This window comes from Podarcis raffonei, chromosome 13, assembly GCF_027172205.1.
Source record: "Podarcis raffonei isolate rPodRaf1 chromosome 13, rPodRaf1.pri, whole genome shotgun sequence".
In the NCBI taxonomy this organism is placed as follows: Eukaryota; Metazoa; Chordata; class Lepidosauria; order Squamata; family Lacertidae; genus Podarcis; species Podarcis raffonei.
Window position 1 is genome coordinate 4,651,319 of NC_070614.1, and position 14,002 is coordinate 4,665,320.

At 41.6% G+C, this 14,002-nt stretch overlaps 1 protein-coding gene across 3 annotated transcripts in view; it reads right to left on the reverse strand.

Moving 5' to 3' along the window:
- Positions 1 to 3,292: 3,292 nt before the first annotated feature.
- Positions 3,293 to 14,002, reverse strand: part of PDCD6 (programmed cell death 6) — a 266,803-nt gene continuing 256,093 nt past the window's right edge. Inside the window, exons 1-6 of one of the 3 annotated variants that reach the window (XM_053363018.1) lie at positions 12,726 to 12,815; positions 12,540 to 12,601; positions 8,838 to 8,882; positions 5,653 to 5,805; positions 4,173 to 4,282; positions 3,293 to 3,684 (exon numbers count right to left, since the gene is read on the reverse strand). In XM_053363018.1, the coding sequence (XP_053218993.1) occupies positions 3,586 to 3,684; positions 4,173 to 4,282; positions 5,653 to 5,805; positions 8,838 to 8,882; positions 12,540 to 12,601; positions 12,726 to 12,778 (522 nt within the window). In that variant the 5' untranslated portion in view covers positions 12,779 to 12,815 and the 3' untranslated portion in view covers positions 3,293 to 3,585. Of the gene's footprint in view, positions 3,685 to 4,172; positions 4,283 to 5,646; positions 5,806 to 8,837; positions 8,883 to 12,539; positions 12,602 to 12,725; positions 12,816 to 14,002 lie in introns of those variants that run through there. The other 2 variants (XM_053363017.1, XM_053363019.1) reach the window with 2 other exon arrangements.

The following is a 14,002-nucleotide window of genomic DNA, read 5'->3' on the forward strand; positions in this document are numbered from 1 at the left end:
GCCACAAAGAGAGTGTTGCACCACACATCACAGCAGATTCAATCCAATCTAAATTCATTTAATCTTAATTCAGATAACATGTATGCTTATGCTTTCGTAATAATTTAATCCCATCTAGACTTTGTATGGCAACAGTACTTCTTTTGAATTCAATAGGACTTAGTGCGGAGTTGCCATGGTTAGGAAGCTGCTATAAAATCTATGTAGGGAAGCACAGGTTTGCATTTTGTGATTTATCTCAAACCCTAGTTTGGAAAACACCCTGCCAAAATTCTCATGGTTTTGCTTAGAGAAATACAGGCAGAGTCTCTCCTGGGAACCTGCATGTTCATGTCAAATCATAGTTTGTATTAGCATTATGTGCAAGCCAGCTCTACAGCAGTCATTCCCAAATAGTGCCCTGGGAGTGTTGCTGCTATATTTTAAGAATCTATTTTCTTTAGTCTTCTAGAAGTTTGGGAAATGCTGGTCTGGAAAAGTATGATTTGGTGTGTGTGATTAATAGCAATAGCATTTTGTCATGTTTTTCCATTTTTCTTGTAGGAGACAGTAAATGGAATCATGGGTGTCTGTCTAATGGACTTGCACAGTTACAGTCCCTACTGCAGCATGGATCAAGTACTTCACACACACCTACTGATTTGTACAGCTGTCAAATGAGAGGGGAAGCCTCTTCGTTTGCCATGGGTTCGAATGAACTTGCAACCATGTCTGCCCTTAAGATTTCATTTGGCAATATCCATCAGCCAGGTTTAGGTGGTGGAATCAATGAATGGATGAAGCAATTCAACCAATCTGCTTCTGCTTATTTCCAGTCAACTCCAGCTGTAGAAAAGCCTTCCTGGTTTACATCAACACAAAACAGTTATACAATATATCACCAACTCAACAGTAGCAAAGTACTTGGTAAGAGAATGGCATGTAGTGAAGCAAGATGTTGGGACAGTATGCAAGACTCTTGTGACTCAAGAACATATCCGGATAGCATCATCTCACGGCTTCCTTCAATAAACCACCAAGCGAATTTTCCCTCTTGGTATGGTGATGGGCCTGGGAGTGGTAATCAGATGTCTGTACCTTCCTTTTCTTCAGAAAGTGTTGGAACTGGCTGGCCACAACAATTGGGCTTCCAGCAATCAAACTTTGAAGGTGATCTGAGGCCTTATCCATCCTTTGGTGGTGGTAGCTCATACAGGAATTATCAACAGCCAAATACACACCTGAATAATGTAATGGGGTCAATGTGGCAGTGACCTTACTGCCAAAATCATGAGTCAGCTTCAAGGAAAGGATGCCGTTACATTGACAAGCATGCTTCTACAACTGGTTCCCCATTATCCAGACTTTCAAAGTAAGTGCATGAAGTATATTGCCATATTGTAACTTTATTGGGTTAACACAAAGGAGGCTGGGTATTATCTCCCTTAGAGAAGACCTGTGCCATAAGACAAGAACCAAGAGTTTTGAATGTCAAAGTATGTATCTATGCTTGGAGCTCTTAAGTGTGTGCGCAGTGACAGAAAATAACACAATCATAGATCTGGTTGGAAGAATAGATTTGAAGGGGGGGGTCTTAATGGGAGGTGATTGGCAGCTGGATTCAGCAGTGAAAAAGCAGATGGGGTAGGAAAAACTGGTCACATATTACCATGGCTTAGTATAACATACATGAAGTTCTTCTGTTTACAGTGCTGAACAGAAAAGAGAATTGCCCCAATTAATGTTTTGGTGGGATTTGCCTCCACTGCTGGACTTAAATGATCCTTGTCTTCTTCCTCCTTTGTGTTTTGTTTCTTTTGGGGGGTGGGGCAGTGCTGCCAATCCCATCTTTGACTGATTTATGTGCCCGACACTTTTGTAAAATTTCGATGTGGTTAGAGGTCCAAAAATGTTTAGCATGGCATGTGAACATGGCTGCTATGTTCTATTGTACACAAAAACTGAAGTGGTTGTAGTCTTTAAAGGTACATTAAACTGACAATTTTTCTTCTATCCTAGAAATTGATATTCATGCATTAGCTCAAGCTCTGAGTGAAATGAATTCGCAATCAACTGAACTGGCAAAGATTGTTTCACCATAGCAGAAAGCTAATCAACATTAGATCTTAAGGGGTAGAAAGAAAAGACATGGCTCAAATCTGTATAGCATCTGAAGCCTGTTCAAGGTAAATATTAAAGTGTTTCTGATGCATTCCTGAACTGTGGGTAGCTGTTCATATAATTAACAAAAGTACATTCCGGTAAAGCCTTTAAAGTTTCAGCACTTGCTTTTCTGTTTACTCTTACGGTAAACCATGCTTAATGCTAAGCCTTCTCTGACAAATTTACAATTAAAAATTAAATAAAAAAAAGCTTTTCCAGAGTCTGTGTGGCATTGCCGTTTCCTCTTATTTTTATCCTCTTCTGCTCCTAGTCTGCAGGCACTGGTTTACTGTTCTTGTGTACTGACTAATCTTAATGGTACACCCATACACCCCAGTATAGCATTGTCCCTCATTCTCCATTGGACGTTGTGTAACAGTCTCCAGCTGTGGAAACCATAAATTCCATCACCTGCTTAAATGTGAGACAATATATTCTAAAGTGGAGCTAAAGTTTTGCCATTCTTCTAATGTGAAAGAGAATGCCACTTTTCACAGCAGGGTTAAATAATAGAACTTCTATAACACCAGAAACAAAAATCTCAATAACATTAGCTATACTAGAGGCCTGATTTACTGTATACGTGTTTAGTGCATTCATAATTGGAAGTGCTTGATCTCCATTACACTTAAAACGTTACCAAGTTCATGAACAGACACACAAATTGACATAACATTCTAAATAAGTAAGTTATTGACTCTCACTTGAATTTGTCTTAGCCATCCACTCTGTCCATCTTCTGTATTTCCTCTTATTTTCAAAGTTGACTTTTCCTGATGGGTCTATTTATACCCTGTCCCCTGTTCCTAACCTCACCATTCTTTTGGGCTTTGGTGGGTATTGGGATTATTTTTTTGGCCTCTGGGCTACGAAGGCAAACGAAGCACTGTGTAAGTTCACTACCAAAATGACAAATGTGGCCCTTCCACAACTATGGGATCTCCCCCTGTTTCTACTCCCTTGCTGTATGCAGACAAATGCAGGGAGGATGTGCTGGAGCCGCTAGATGGTAAGTGCCTCCATGCAACCAAATGTATGTATGATGTTGCCCCAAAACAAAGGAACAGAAGCATGCATCCCTCCAAGTAACTCACAGCTATACAGCTAAAATGCCTATGAATTTTAAATCATCCTTGATATGGACACAGGATACAAGTCAGGCTGTTTTTAATCTCTATAAAAAGGTAAACAAGGCACATGCATTGCTACTACTGTTTGGCATTTCAAAAAGTTCCAAAACATTAATGTACATAATGCAATGCTGAGTTTTGAAGCAGCAGGTGATATTGAACATGATTATTAGTAATTATGATAGAGAAAATTTGATATACTTCTAAACATCCTCTCTACAACATTTGAGAGAGTGAGAAGCTATCCATTTTATGTTTTGGAATCAGACAGTTGGCAACTCTGGTCCACATTCTAGCGCAACAGTTTTTGCTGTCATACAACACTGAAGACCATGGAGAGATACTGTTCATAAGACACTTGGATCCAGCCATCCTGGTCAGTATCATAGCGTCTGAAGACATCCGTCCATTTCTGAAAAAAACATGTTAAAACAGATTTACCTATAGATGAAACTACTGAGTTCTTCTACTGAAACATAGCTTCCATTTGTAAAACAGGAATTGAATCTGAGCAAATGGTCAGCTGAATTACTAGAGTACATAATCTAGAGGATTCTACTTATAAATTCCTTATTTCTACTTCTAGTCCTGGAAAAATTGTTCACTGCTTGCTGCTCACTGGAACAAAAATGCTGATGGTGCAGTCTTTAGATCCACACTCTTACTGCTTACTATGTTAAAATAAACAGTAACTGGCATCTTCCTGAAACATCAGATTTTACAGACGGCACAAATGAAGGTGACAAAATAAATACTTGAAAAACTGAAAAGCACTGAAAAACAAAACACTATCACTAAATTCAAATCGGCAATGGATTTTCTAATTATTTGACATATATGCTAAACTTACTGTTACTTGGTTGTTCTAAATTGTAACTATTCAACAACCCAGTTTGTTACCTGTATGACAACACAACACTGGATGAAGTCATCGAAAGCCACTTGTCCTCTTCTTTGTCTGTCAAACTTCTGAATGAGGAGATCGTAGAATTGGTCAGATAGTCGATAACCTTGAAAGAATTGAAGGTATTCAGGAGCAAAGTAAATAAAAAATGAAAGTCTACGAGTCTTCTATGTTATGGATTAATTAGGCAATGACACTGCAACCAAAACCAAATTAATTTCATTGATGGAATGAACCAAAACCACACAAAACACCACAAAACAATACAACAAAGTCATAAAAACTACAGGACATTCATGCAAACTCAGGACCACTTAAATTCAATAGCAAAAATGTGTTGGTAATGAAAACAAGCAGATGCTATGCTGCACGCATAGTGTGGTCACCTTACTTTCCAAATATGAAGGCAAAGGTTTATTAAAATTAGGAAAAACCAAATTAATTTCATTGATGGAATGAACAACATACTGTCTAATAAGCAATGAATGAGCCTTTGGCAGAAATTAAAAACCCTTCAGCTTTGCCCAGTCTTTTCGAAGGTCTTCAACTGTGGACCAACTCCCCATTTATGAACGCTCTATTTGCACATGACCATGCACAAGCACAGTGCTGGGATTCCAGAAGCAGATCCCAGAAATGTGGAGCACCCTGGTGAGTCCTCTTGGCTTACAAGGAGACCCTCTTCAGAGCCCAGAATATATCCTCTGGGGAGGGTTTCCTTTGTGAGGCAGGAGGCACAGAAGGGCCTTGCAGAGGCCTCCTGCCTAAAAGCTGACATGCTTCCCCACTTGTCAGCTGTGTAAGCTGTGATGTCCCTTCAGCTCACAGCTTTCAGCATGCAGGGTGCAATATCCTTGATCATTCTTGAAATACTAATTCTAACAGTGCAATTCTAATAAATGCCTACTTATTGGAAGTCTTCCAAAGTTCAGTGGAGCTTATGCTGGGGTAAGTGAATAGAGGATTGTAGCTATAAATACTTTTTCTCCAGCTGTTCCTTCATAATAACTAAACCAAGTTCTTAGACCTTTAAATAAATTAGTAAAGGTGAGATGAAGCTACTTGTAAAAACTAGGAGGAAATTTTTATATTTCAGTCTTGTAGTTTTTCTCAGTTAAACAATTACTCTAAAATGGTAGTGTTGGGGTAGTAATTTCAGACTTCTTCTAGAAGGACCTCAACAAAAACAAGCTCATTTCCTCTTTGGAATATTTCAATGTGATAAGGTTTAATCCTCAGTCTAGATCAGGGGTACTCAACCTTTTTATACCTACTGCCCACTAATGCCTCTTTCTTGATGGTAAAATTTTCCTACCACCAACCAGTGCTCAATGGAAGGATTCAGCTTGTGCCATAGAACCCCGTACCGCCCACTTAGAATCCTGAAACACCCACCAGTGGGCGGTAGGGACCAGGTTGACAACCCTAGATGATTGTGATACATGATCAATATAATTACAAATGAATTACCAAAACCTGTTAGTGCTTGCTTTAGTTCATGTTTGTCAATCATTCCTGAATTGTCTCTATCATACGTGCGAAAGACATTCTGCCAGTCAGATATGTATTTCCAGACTCCTGTGAATTCATTGAAGTTCACACCACCTTTGTTCTCTCTGTCAAACATGGCTGAAACAAACATTCAGAATATCAATTCATTTAAGTTACAGAATGAGACACCAATCATTCTCTATTACATTTCTGTTAAGATTAGGAGACAGGAATAACTGAAATACCTCATTAAAAAGTTTACTATATGGATTTTTACCTTTTAATGTAAAGAAAAACAAGGAACAGTGGTAGAAGCAGCTCTTATGTAAACTGATATGGGTTCTAAAAAGAATTCAGTATAGTCAACACTTTTCCTTGAATAAAGGTTTCTTAAAGGGTGGCTCTTCTCAATGCACCACAAGCCCACAGATTCCCAAAATGGAATCTAAAATAATACGACACAGGCAAACTATGAGCCCATGACAAAGTGCTCACTCTTAAAAAAGTTTTCTTGGTGGAGAACACAGGATGAATACATAGGATGAATATGACCAAACAGGTTAGATCCAGTTTTAGGGCCTACTCTATGGCAGTTACTGCAGCCAAAGGAAAATCATATTTCTACACCAATATGTCTTAATGTAGCTCAAAGGGGCCTTGTTAGGTGGTTAACAATCTGCTTAATAAAGGTCTGGTAGAGAACATCAGATGGAACCAATGAAGTTCCATTGTGATCAGTTTGCATTACATGCCGCAGATTCAATTGCTCATATTCACTCCAACTTAAGATGCCACAATTTCAACATCATTAGAAGCGAAGGCAGCAGTAATGAGATAAACAAGAAAGAAAAGAAGTTATTTCTATATGCAGTGACAGCAGCAAGAATATTGATAGCCCAGAAATGGAAACAAGAGGAGCTACCTACGATAGAAGAATGGAGAACTAAAATGATGGACTACGCAGAACTGGATAGAATGACAGGAAGGATCCGGAATCGACGAGATCAAAGATTCACAGAAGATTGGGAAAAGTTTATTCAATATTTGCAAAAACTGAGTGATAACCAGATTACGTTTGTAAGCTTTAATGAAGCCCTGTGATGGGAAAATGTTAAAATAAGTATTAAAAATGAAATGAAATTTACAGATAACACAAACAACGGATAGAAATGTGTAAAAGGTAAAAATATGAAGGATTTGCAGACAAATTGGGGGAAGTCAAAAAGAGAAGTAAGATGTAAGTAAGATGTATGCAGTGTATAATTTTGTTTTGCATTTGAATATATATGAGAGAAGCGAAGGCAGCAAAGATACCATCCGGTTGCCTTTCAGCTACTATTGTCTGAGGAAGCGGACGAGGGATGAAACCAACCATGCACTCCTAGGTTCCTTGCCCATCTCTGCTTCTGAAAACTTGACTCACCTTCAGTGAGTATAAGCTGTGGAATGGTGATGTCCCCTTTTGTTTTTAAAGGAGAGAGCAATTAAAAAAAATCTAAATCTGGATCCTACACCTTTGGAAAATCTCCAATCTCCCATTTTAAAGCAATGCTTTGCAACACAACCCGATTTGATCCCTTCCAGCCTGGTACAGAACAGAAACTGCTTTGGTCATCTCCCTGGATGACCAGCACTGAAGAAGAGATGGGAGAGAAAAGTGGAAACCTGATGGGTCATCTTAACTTTTCGCAAGTTTTCCACATCAACCGTAGAATCCTTATGTGACATCACCCTGGGAGCATTCTTTTGCGGTGGCTTTGGTCCTACCTGGAGGGTCGGATCCAGATGATGCTGTTAGATGACTTCCGTTTTACTTCATGACCTTAGGGATGCCCAAGGTTCTATTCTCTTCAATATCTACATTAGAGGTAGGAAACCTTGAGTGCTCCAGATGTCCAACTCCCATCAGCCCCAGCAACAAAATCATGGGTATAGTCACCTGGAGGTTTGGGTCGAAGTGCCATCAATATGCAGATGGCACAAAGCTTTTATCTTCTATACTCTAATCCGAAGAAGGTGGCGGAAACACTAAACAGATTTCTCCAAGCAATTTTGGTTTGGATAAGGGCACTGTCTCGAGACAGACAGATGCCAACAACCAACAAGAAGTTGATACTTAAACCTCTCATTTTGCATTGGGATAATGGAGTCCTCAAGCCTGCCTTGTTCTTTCTACTGAAGGCAGTTCTTCCAGTTTTCTGCCCAAAGCCCTTTGTCAAACCTGCAGTCTTCCCTGCATGCACTGGTTGTATAGTAAACAAGTGATTTTATCAATAAAAATAGATGGATTCAGTCTCAGCTTTTGTCTCTTCAATGAGTCGTTGGAGGGAGCAAGCAGTGTTGACACAGTGTTCAGGAAGATTTGGTCTCCGTCCACAATTAACCCATGCTTCAAGATAGCTCGGTTTCAGATTTTCTTAGGAATCTGTATACACTCAACAAGGACAGTTGTTTCATCCACATTGTTCCTTGAGGCTTCTCTGTTCTTGAAGTTTATTATACTGCTCTCTGTTTGTAGTCCTCAATGTCAATCCTGTAGTATGAGTGTTTCAGCTTGAGAGGATACACCTTTCAGAGCTATGCCAAGGTCAGTGGTTGCCTGCCCACTTGCCTCACCTCTGGATATTGTGGGTTGCTATTACCCATATGGTTCTCCACACACAGACCATGAAAAAACCAATCCCCAAATGCTTACCTATAACTGGTTCTTCAACTGGTGATTTGTACCATCGCATAACCAGACTCCTCCACTGCAGCAGTCAGTAAAGGAAGAGTGGAAAGTTGGGGTCACACTGCCCTGAGGGCAGACATCCCATCAAAAATCTGCCATCTAGCTCTAGAAGTTTCAAACTTGTGCTCTATGCAACCGCAGAATCCATGTGGAAAACCACACATATGACTACTCAAAAGCAACTCAGTAAAAAAGCAAGCAATGCATTTCAAACGGAGTATTTTGGTCCCTGTTGCAGATATTAAACTATGTAATTAGTAATGGGCTAAGAGGGCAATGCAACTGGACGTCATTTCAAACAAAATATTCTTCCAGTTCCCACCACTGAAACAATTTTGTTTAACTATTTTATTGACATACTACGAACCGCCTAAAAATGCTGCTTGTGAGTACAACCTGTCTCCCAAATGTTAAAAGCATGGTGTTATGAATCACTTACATATGATAGATCTAACAGTTGCTGGATTGAATGGAGTCCATGTTCCTAAAAGAGAACGGAAGCAAATCATTAAAATATGCATGCAGGAAAAGCTAAGTGTTATGAACTCTTGAGATGAGAGGATAAGAATCATTAAGACAGAATCAATACTGATTCTCACTCTCGGTCCCCACCACCATTTCTTTTTAGCTTTATACGATACAAATACTCCTTTACTAATAATTTACAAAATATTATACCATTTTAAAAACATTGCAAGGGGTTGGACTAGATGACCCTTGGGTCCCTCTTCCAAGCCTACAATTCTATGATTCTACATTCTATCATTCTTACAGAATTAAAGACTGCTCCATCCCAATTCAAAAAGTAATGAATCAAGAAATACAATGTTTGCCCAACGCTGCTTTGTGCAGCTCCTTAAGTCGTAAAAGCCAGCTGCTTCTCAGGATCCTTTGAACTGCTGCACAAACCCAGGACCCAGCACTAAGCAGGATTGCTGCCCCTTCACACCAGCCAATACAGAAAGTGATTCTGCTGAGTTCAGGCAAGGAGCTCACTGGTGCACTAAGGTGATCCTGCTTAGCTAGCTAGCTAGCTTCCCTTTTAAGCCTGATCTTCCTGCAACTTTTGAGGGAAGTAGAAACTCTCAAAGGTTTATGTTGCCTTCCCTGGTAAGCCCAATTGTGGTGCAGTCTTAAAGGGAAATACACAAATGCTTGCAAAAGCCTTTGGGGGTCTCGCTCCCCCCAATAGACAGCAACACCAATTAAGGCATGAGGAACAACCAGCAGGCCCAGGCAAGTGGTTTTAACAGAGGTGCGAGGCAGGCCATTTAGCAAGCTGTTCTGTGAAGCTCCTCCCAAGTTGTAGGGTAGGGCTTGGCACAAACTGCGAAGTGAGAAGATGCAAAGGGAGGGGAGGGGTAAACAAATCAACCTTTCATGATCATGTTAGCTCCTTTAAACTCAACTGCTTTCAATGTATCAATGTAATGTGATTCCAAGCATCTGAAAATAATGACCAGGAGATTGCTTTTGTCCAACCTGTTACTTTCAAAAGCCTCCCTTTTCACACACTACTCCAAGTTATGGCTCTGTGTCCTCATATCTTGCCAGCTATCACCTTGAGACAAGAATGCCCATTAATACATGTTGGGTTACCTCTAGACTTGTAATATTCAGAGGCAACAATTTTGCCCATGCTTTCAAGGGATATTCTAGTAGGAGCAAATTCATTTTAACCAGTCTTAATAATTGTGAGGTTTTAAAAAAGTTATCATTACTTATTACATATGTATACTGCCCTATACCCATAGGTTTATAATCAAAAGGGTTAGTTATGCTGGATTTTTCTGACATTAATACTTACATGAAGGACCCTTCGCACTTCAGAGACTTTTGCTTTTTCTGCCTTATGTTGGCTATGTAACCAGCGGTTACGTTGCAGCATATTCCCCTTATTACATACAATTTCCTACCATGAGCAATATTCACAGTTTCCCCACTGGGTACACACACAGTGGAAAGCCATAACTGGCACAGAGATGCAATATGATAGCAACATAACAAATCTACATGCTCTTGTGAACTTTCCTATGGAGAGGTGGTTAGGAAATCAATGTATTTGAAGAAACATAATACAGATGGACGGGGTGTCAATAATAAAATTATTATTACTGTGTTTCAGAACAGTGTACTTTTTTTGTTCTCCCAATAACTGTGCAAAGTTGGCTATGCTGTAAGACTGACCCACCCCACCCTTACAAAACACAAAGCATTAGTGTTACGCAAAGAACTGGGCCCCAGTCTCTCTAATCAAAGTCCGACCTCCCTTTTTGCCTTTAAAACTCTTAAGTAGCTACTTATTCTCCCCTGGCCTCCAAGGTTTGGGAAGCACTCTGTTCTGTCCACTAGAAATCGTTGGGCAGGCATAGGCAAATTTGGCCCTCCAGATGTTTTGGGACTATGACTCTCATCATCCCTAACAAGACCCGTGGTCAGGGATGATGGGAATTGTAGTCCCAAAACATCTGGAGGGCCGAGTCTGCCTATGCCCATAGCTGTCAACTTTTCCCTTTTCTTGCAAGGAATCCTATTCGGAATAAGGGAATTTCCCTTTAAAAAAGGGAAAAGTTGGCAGCTATGCCTATGCCCGTTGTTGGGGATATGAAACAGGACAGTGTCTCTTTGCAGTGTCTCTTTGGAACGCTCTTGCCCTGGGAATGCCCACCTTTCAGCACCATTTATAAGCTTCAAGATATAATAATAATAATAATAATAATAATAATAATAATAATAATAATAATAATATATTTATACCCCACTCATCTGGCTGAGCTTCCCCAGCCACTCTGGGCGGCTCCCAATTAAATGTTAAAAACTTCCCTGAACAGGGAACAGCCTTCAGATGTCTTTTAAAGATAGAATAGTTGCTTATTTCCTTCACATCTGAAGGGAGGGTGTTCCACAGGGTGGGCGCCACTACCGAGAAGGCCCTCTGTCTGGTTCCCTGTAACCTCACTTCTCGCAATGAGGCCCTCGGAGCTGGACCTCAGTGTCCCAGCTGAACGATGGGGGTGGAGATGCTCCTTCAGGTCCACTGGGCCTTTGAGGCCGTTTAGGGCTTTCAAGGTCAGCACCAACACTTTGAATTGTGCTCGGAAACGTACTGGGAGCCAATGCAGATCTCTCAGGACCGGTGTTATGTGGTCCTGGCAGCCACTCCCGCCACTCCCTGGTGGCTGCATCCCCTGGGCTGGCCAATTTTACCTTCAGTTTTGCTATTTCTTTGGGTGCCCTTTCACTATTAGGGTTGTCTCATCTTATTGCACAACATGGGTGTATTCTGAATTAAACTGAGACAGGCACGGCGGGAGAGGGCCTTTTCAGTGGCTACTCCCGGGCAAAGCTGGAACTTCCTCCCTAGAGAAGCTAGACTGCTTGTTCCAGCAGGTTTGGGGAACAGACTGCTTCCACTAAAAGGGCTGCTGGCGCCCTGCTCTTTTTATTGTAATAGTCCGTATGTTTTTAACAGCTAAGAGAGAGTGTTAATTAGTTTCAATTCTATTAATGCTTGTTTTTTAAACTATCCCCCCCCCGCCCCTATTATTTTTAGCTGTTTACATTTCTATCTGTACACCACCTCAAGTCCGTCAGGGAAAAAGGTGAGATATAAATAAATTAACAATAATAATAATAATAGTAACAATAACAATAATAATTTAAATCATGAGGGAATACAGATCAGTGTTTAATTATTTTCTCCATGCTTCCTCTCTATGCTTTTAGCTGTTCTCATCTGTAAACCGCCCTGAGTCCACGTCAGGGGGGAAAGGTTGGATATAAATAAATTTATATAATTATTTACTTATAATTAATATAGACAAATTGTATTATATTTAATATTATTTATTAATATAAATAAATTAATAAGAATAATTTTTAATCCCGTAGTTTCTCTCTCTCTCTCTCTCTCTCTAGTTTGAATTAAACCTTATTTTTTTAAAAAAATTCATGCTTGTTTGACCCGCCCCCCACCCACCGCCCTGCTGTTCCAGCTGTTCCCCTTTCTCTCGGTAGGCCGCCCTGCGTCCCCGCCTGGGGAAAAGGCGGAGTACCGCCAAACGGACGCCGGCGGCGGCGCGAGAAGCGCGGGGAGGCGCCGTCCAGGTAGGCCGCGCCTCGGGAGGCCTCGTCCACCCACCGTTGGAGAGCGCTTGCTGGAGCTCCACGTCCGAGATGACGCCGCTGCGGTCCTTGTCGACCCTGAGGCAAAACACAACGGGCAGCGGTCAGCGGGGGCGCGTCGGCGAAAGGGGCGAGCCGGCCCACGCGAGTCCCCGGCCCGGGCCTCCTCCTCCTCCTCCTCCTCCCGCAGCCCCTCGCTCACCTTTGGAAGACGCCCCACAGGAAGTTGGCGTCGGCTCTCCCCATCGCCGCCATCGCCCGGAGGAAAGCGGCCGCTCCCTCGGGTTCCGGGTCTGCGTCGCGGCCGGGAGCGAGCAGGAGCCGCTGCTTCTTCCTCCTCCTTCTCGGGCCGCGAGAAAGAAAAGCCTCGGCGCCTCGGCTCCTCCTCAGGCCGGCGAGGAGGGAGGGAAGGAGGGAGGGAGCGCCGCCTTTCCTCGGCAGGCGCCGCCTCAAGGCGCGGGAGGTTCTTCGCTGCGCGCGAACTGCGCTCCCGCGGTGCCCGCGTGGCATCTGCTCGTGGGGACGGGCGCGTGCAGGGTCGTGGCGGAGCCACATCAGGTCAGGAGGGCAGTTCGGTGCTGGTCGTCGCCTCACCTCGAAAAGGTGCAAGAAGTTCTGTGAGGAGTAATATTAGAAATATTGTAAAAATGGAGAAAGAGAGATGATATCTTAAAAGATTTAATGGCAATACTAAGTTAAGAAAGGCATAAGAAGTCATTAAGACGGAGGATTATCAGAGGTGCTGATGGAAGTCCAAATAAGAATGTATGTGTGATAAACTGTGAGGTAGGTTTTATAATTTTGTAAGCTAAAAACCAATATATATATATATATATATAAATAAATAAAACGAAAAGGACCTTGCGGAATTAGAAAATGATCTTTTATTATTATTATTATTTTATTTTTTGATTTTCAGTCTTATACATTTCAGTAACTTTACAATCGTTTGAACATTCAAAATTCGACTGAAGCCTTCCCCCTCTTTCTGCAGTTCCTTAAATTTATTTTTTATATTTTCTGCGTATTCCAAATTAACTTATTTTACTCATCTCTTCATCTACTTTAAATATACAGTGGTACCTCTGGATGCAAACGGGATCCATTCCGGAGCCCCGTTCTCATCCTGAGCAGAATGCAACCCGCGTCTGCACGGGTCGCGATTTGCCTCGTCTGCGCATGTGCGTGACATCATTTTGAGCGTCTGCGCATGCACAAGCAGCAAAACATGGAAGTAACGCATTCTGTTACTTCCGGGTCGCCGCGGAGCGCAACCTGAAGCAACTTTAACCCGATGTATGACTGTATACACTTATAAAACTGCAGGTTATTACAATGATCCTGCCAATGTTCTTATCTGTTTACAGTCTATTTGTAAATATTCAATAAACCATTTCCGTTCTTTTATAAAAAGTTGGTTGTCCCACCGAAGTGATCAAGGCGGGATGGAGAGACATCCTCTCCGGGGAAGGCTGGGTG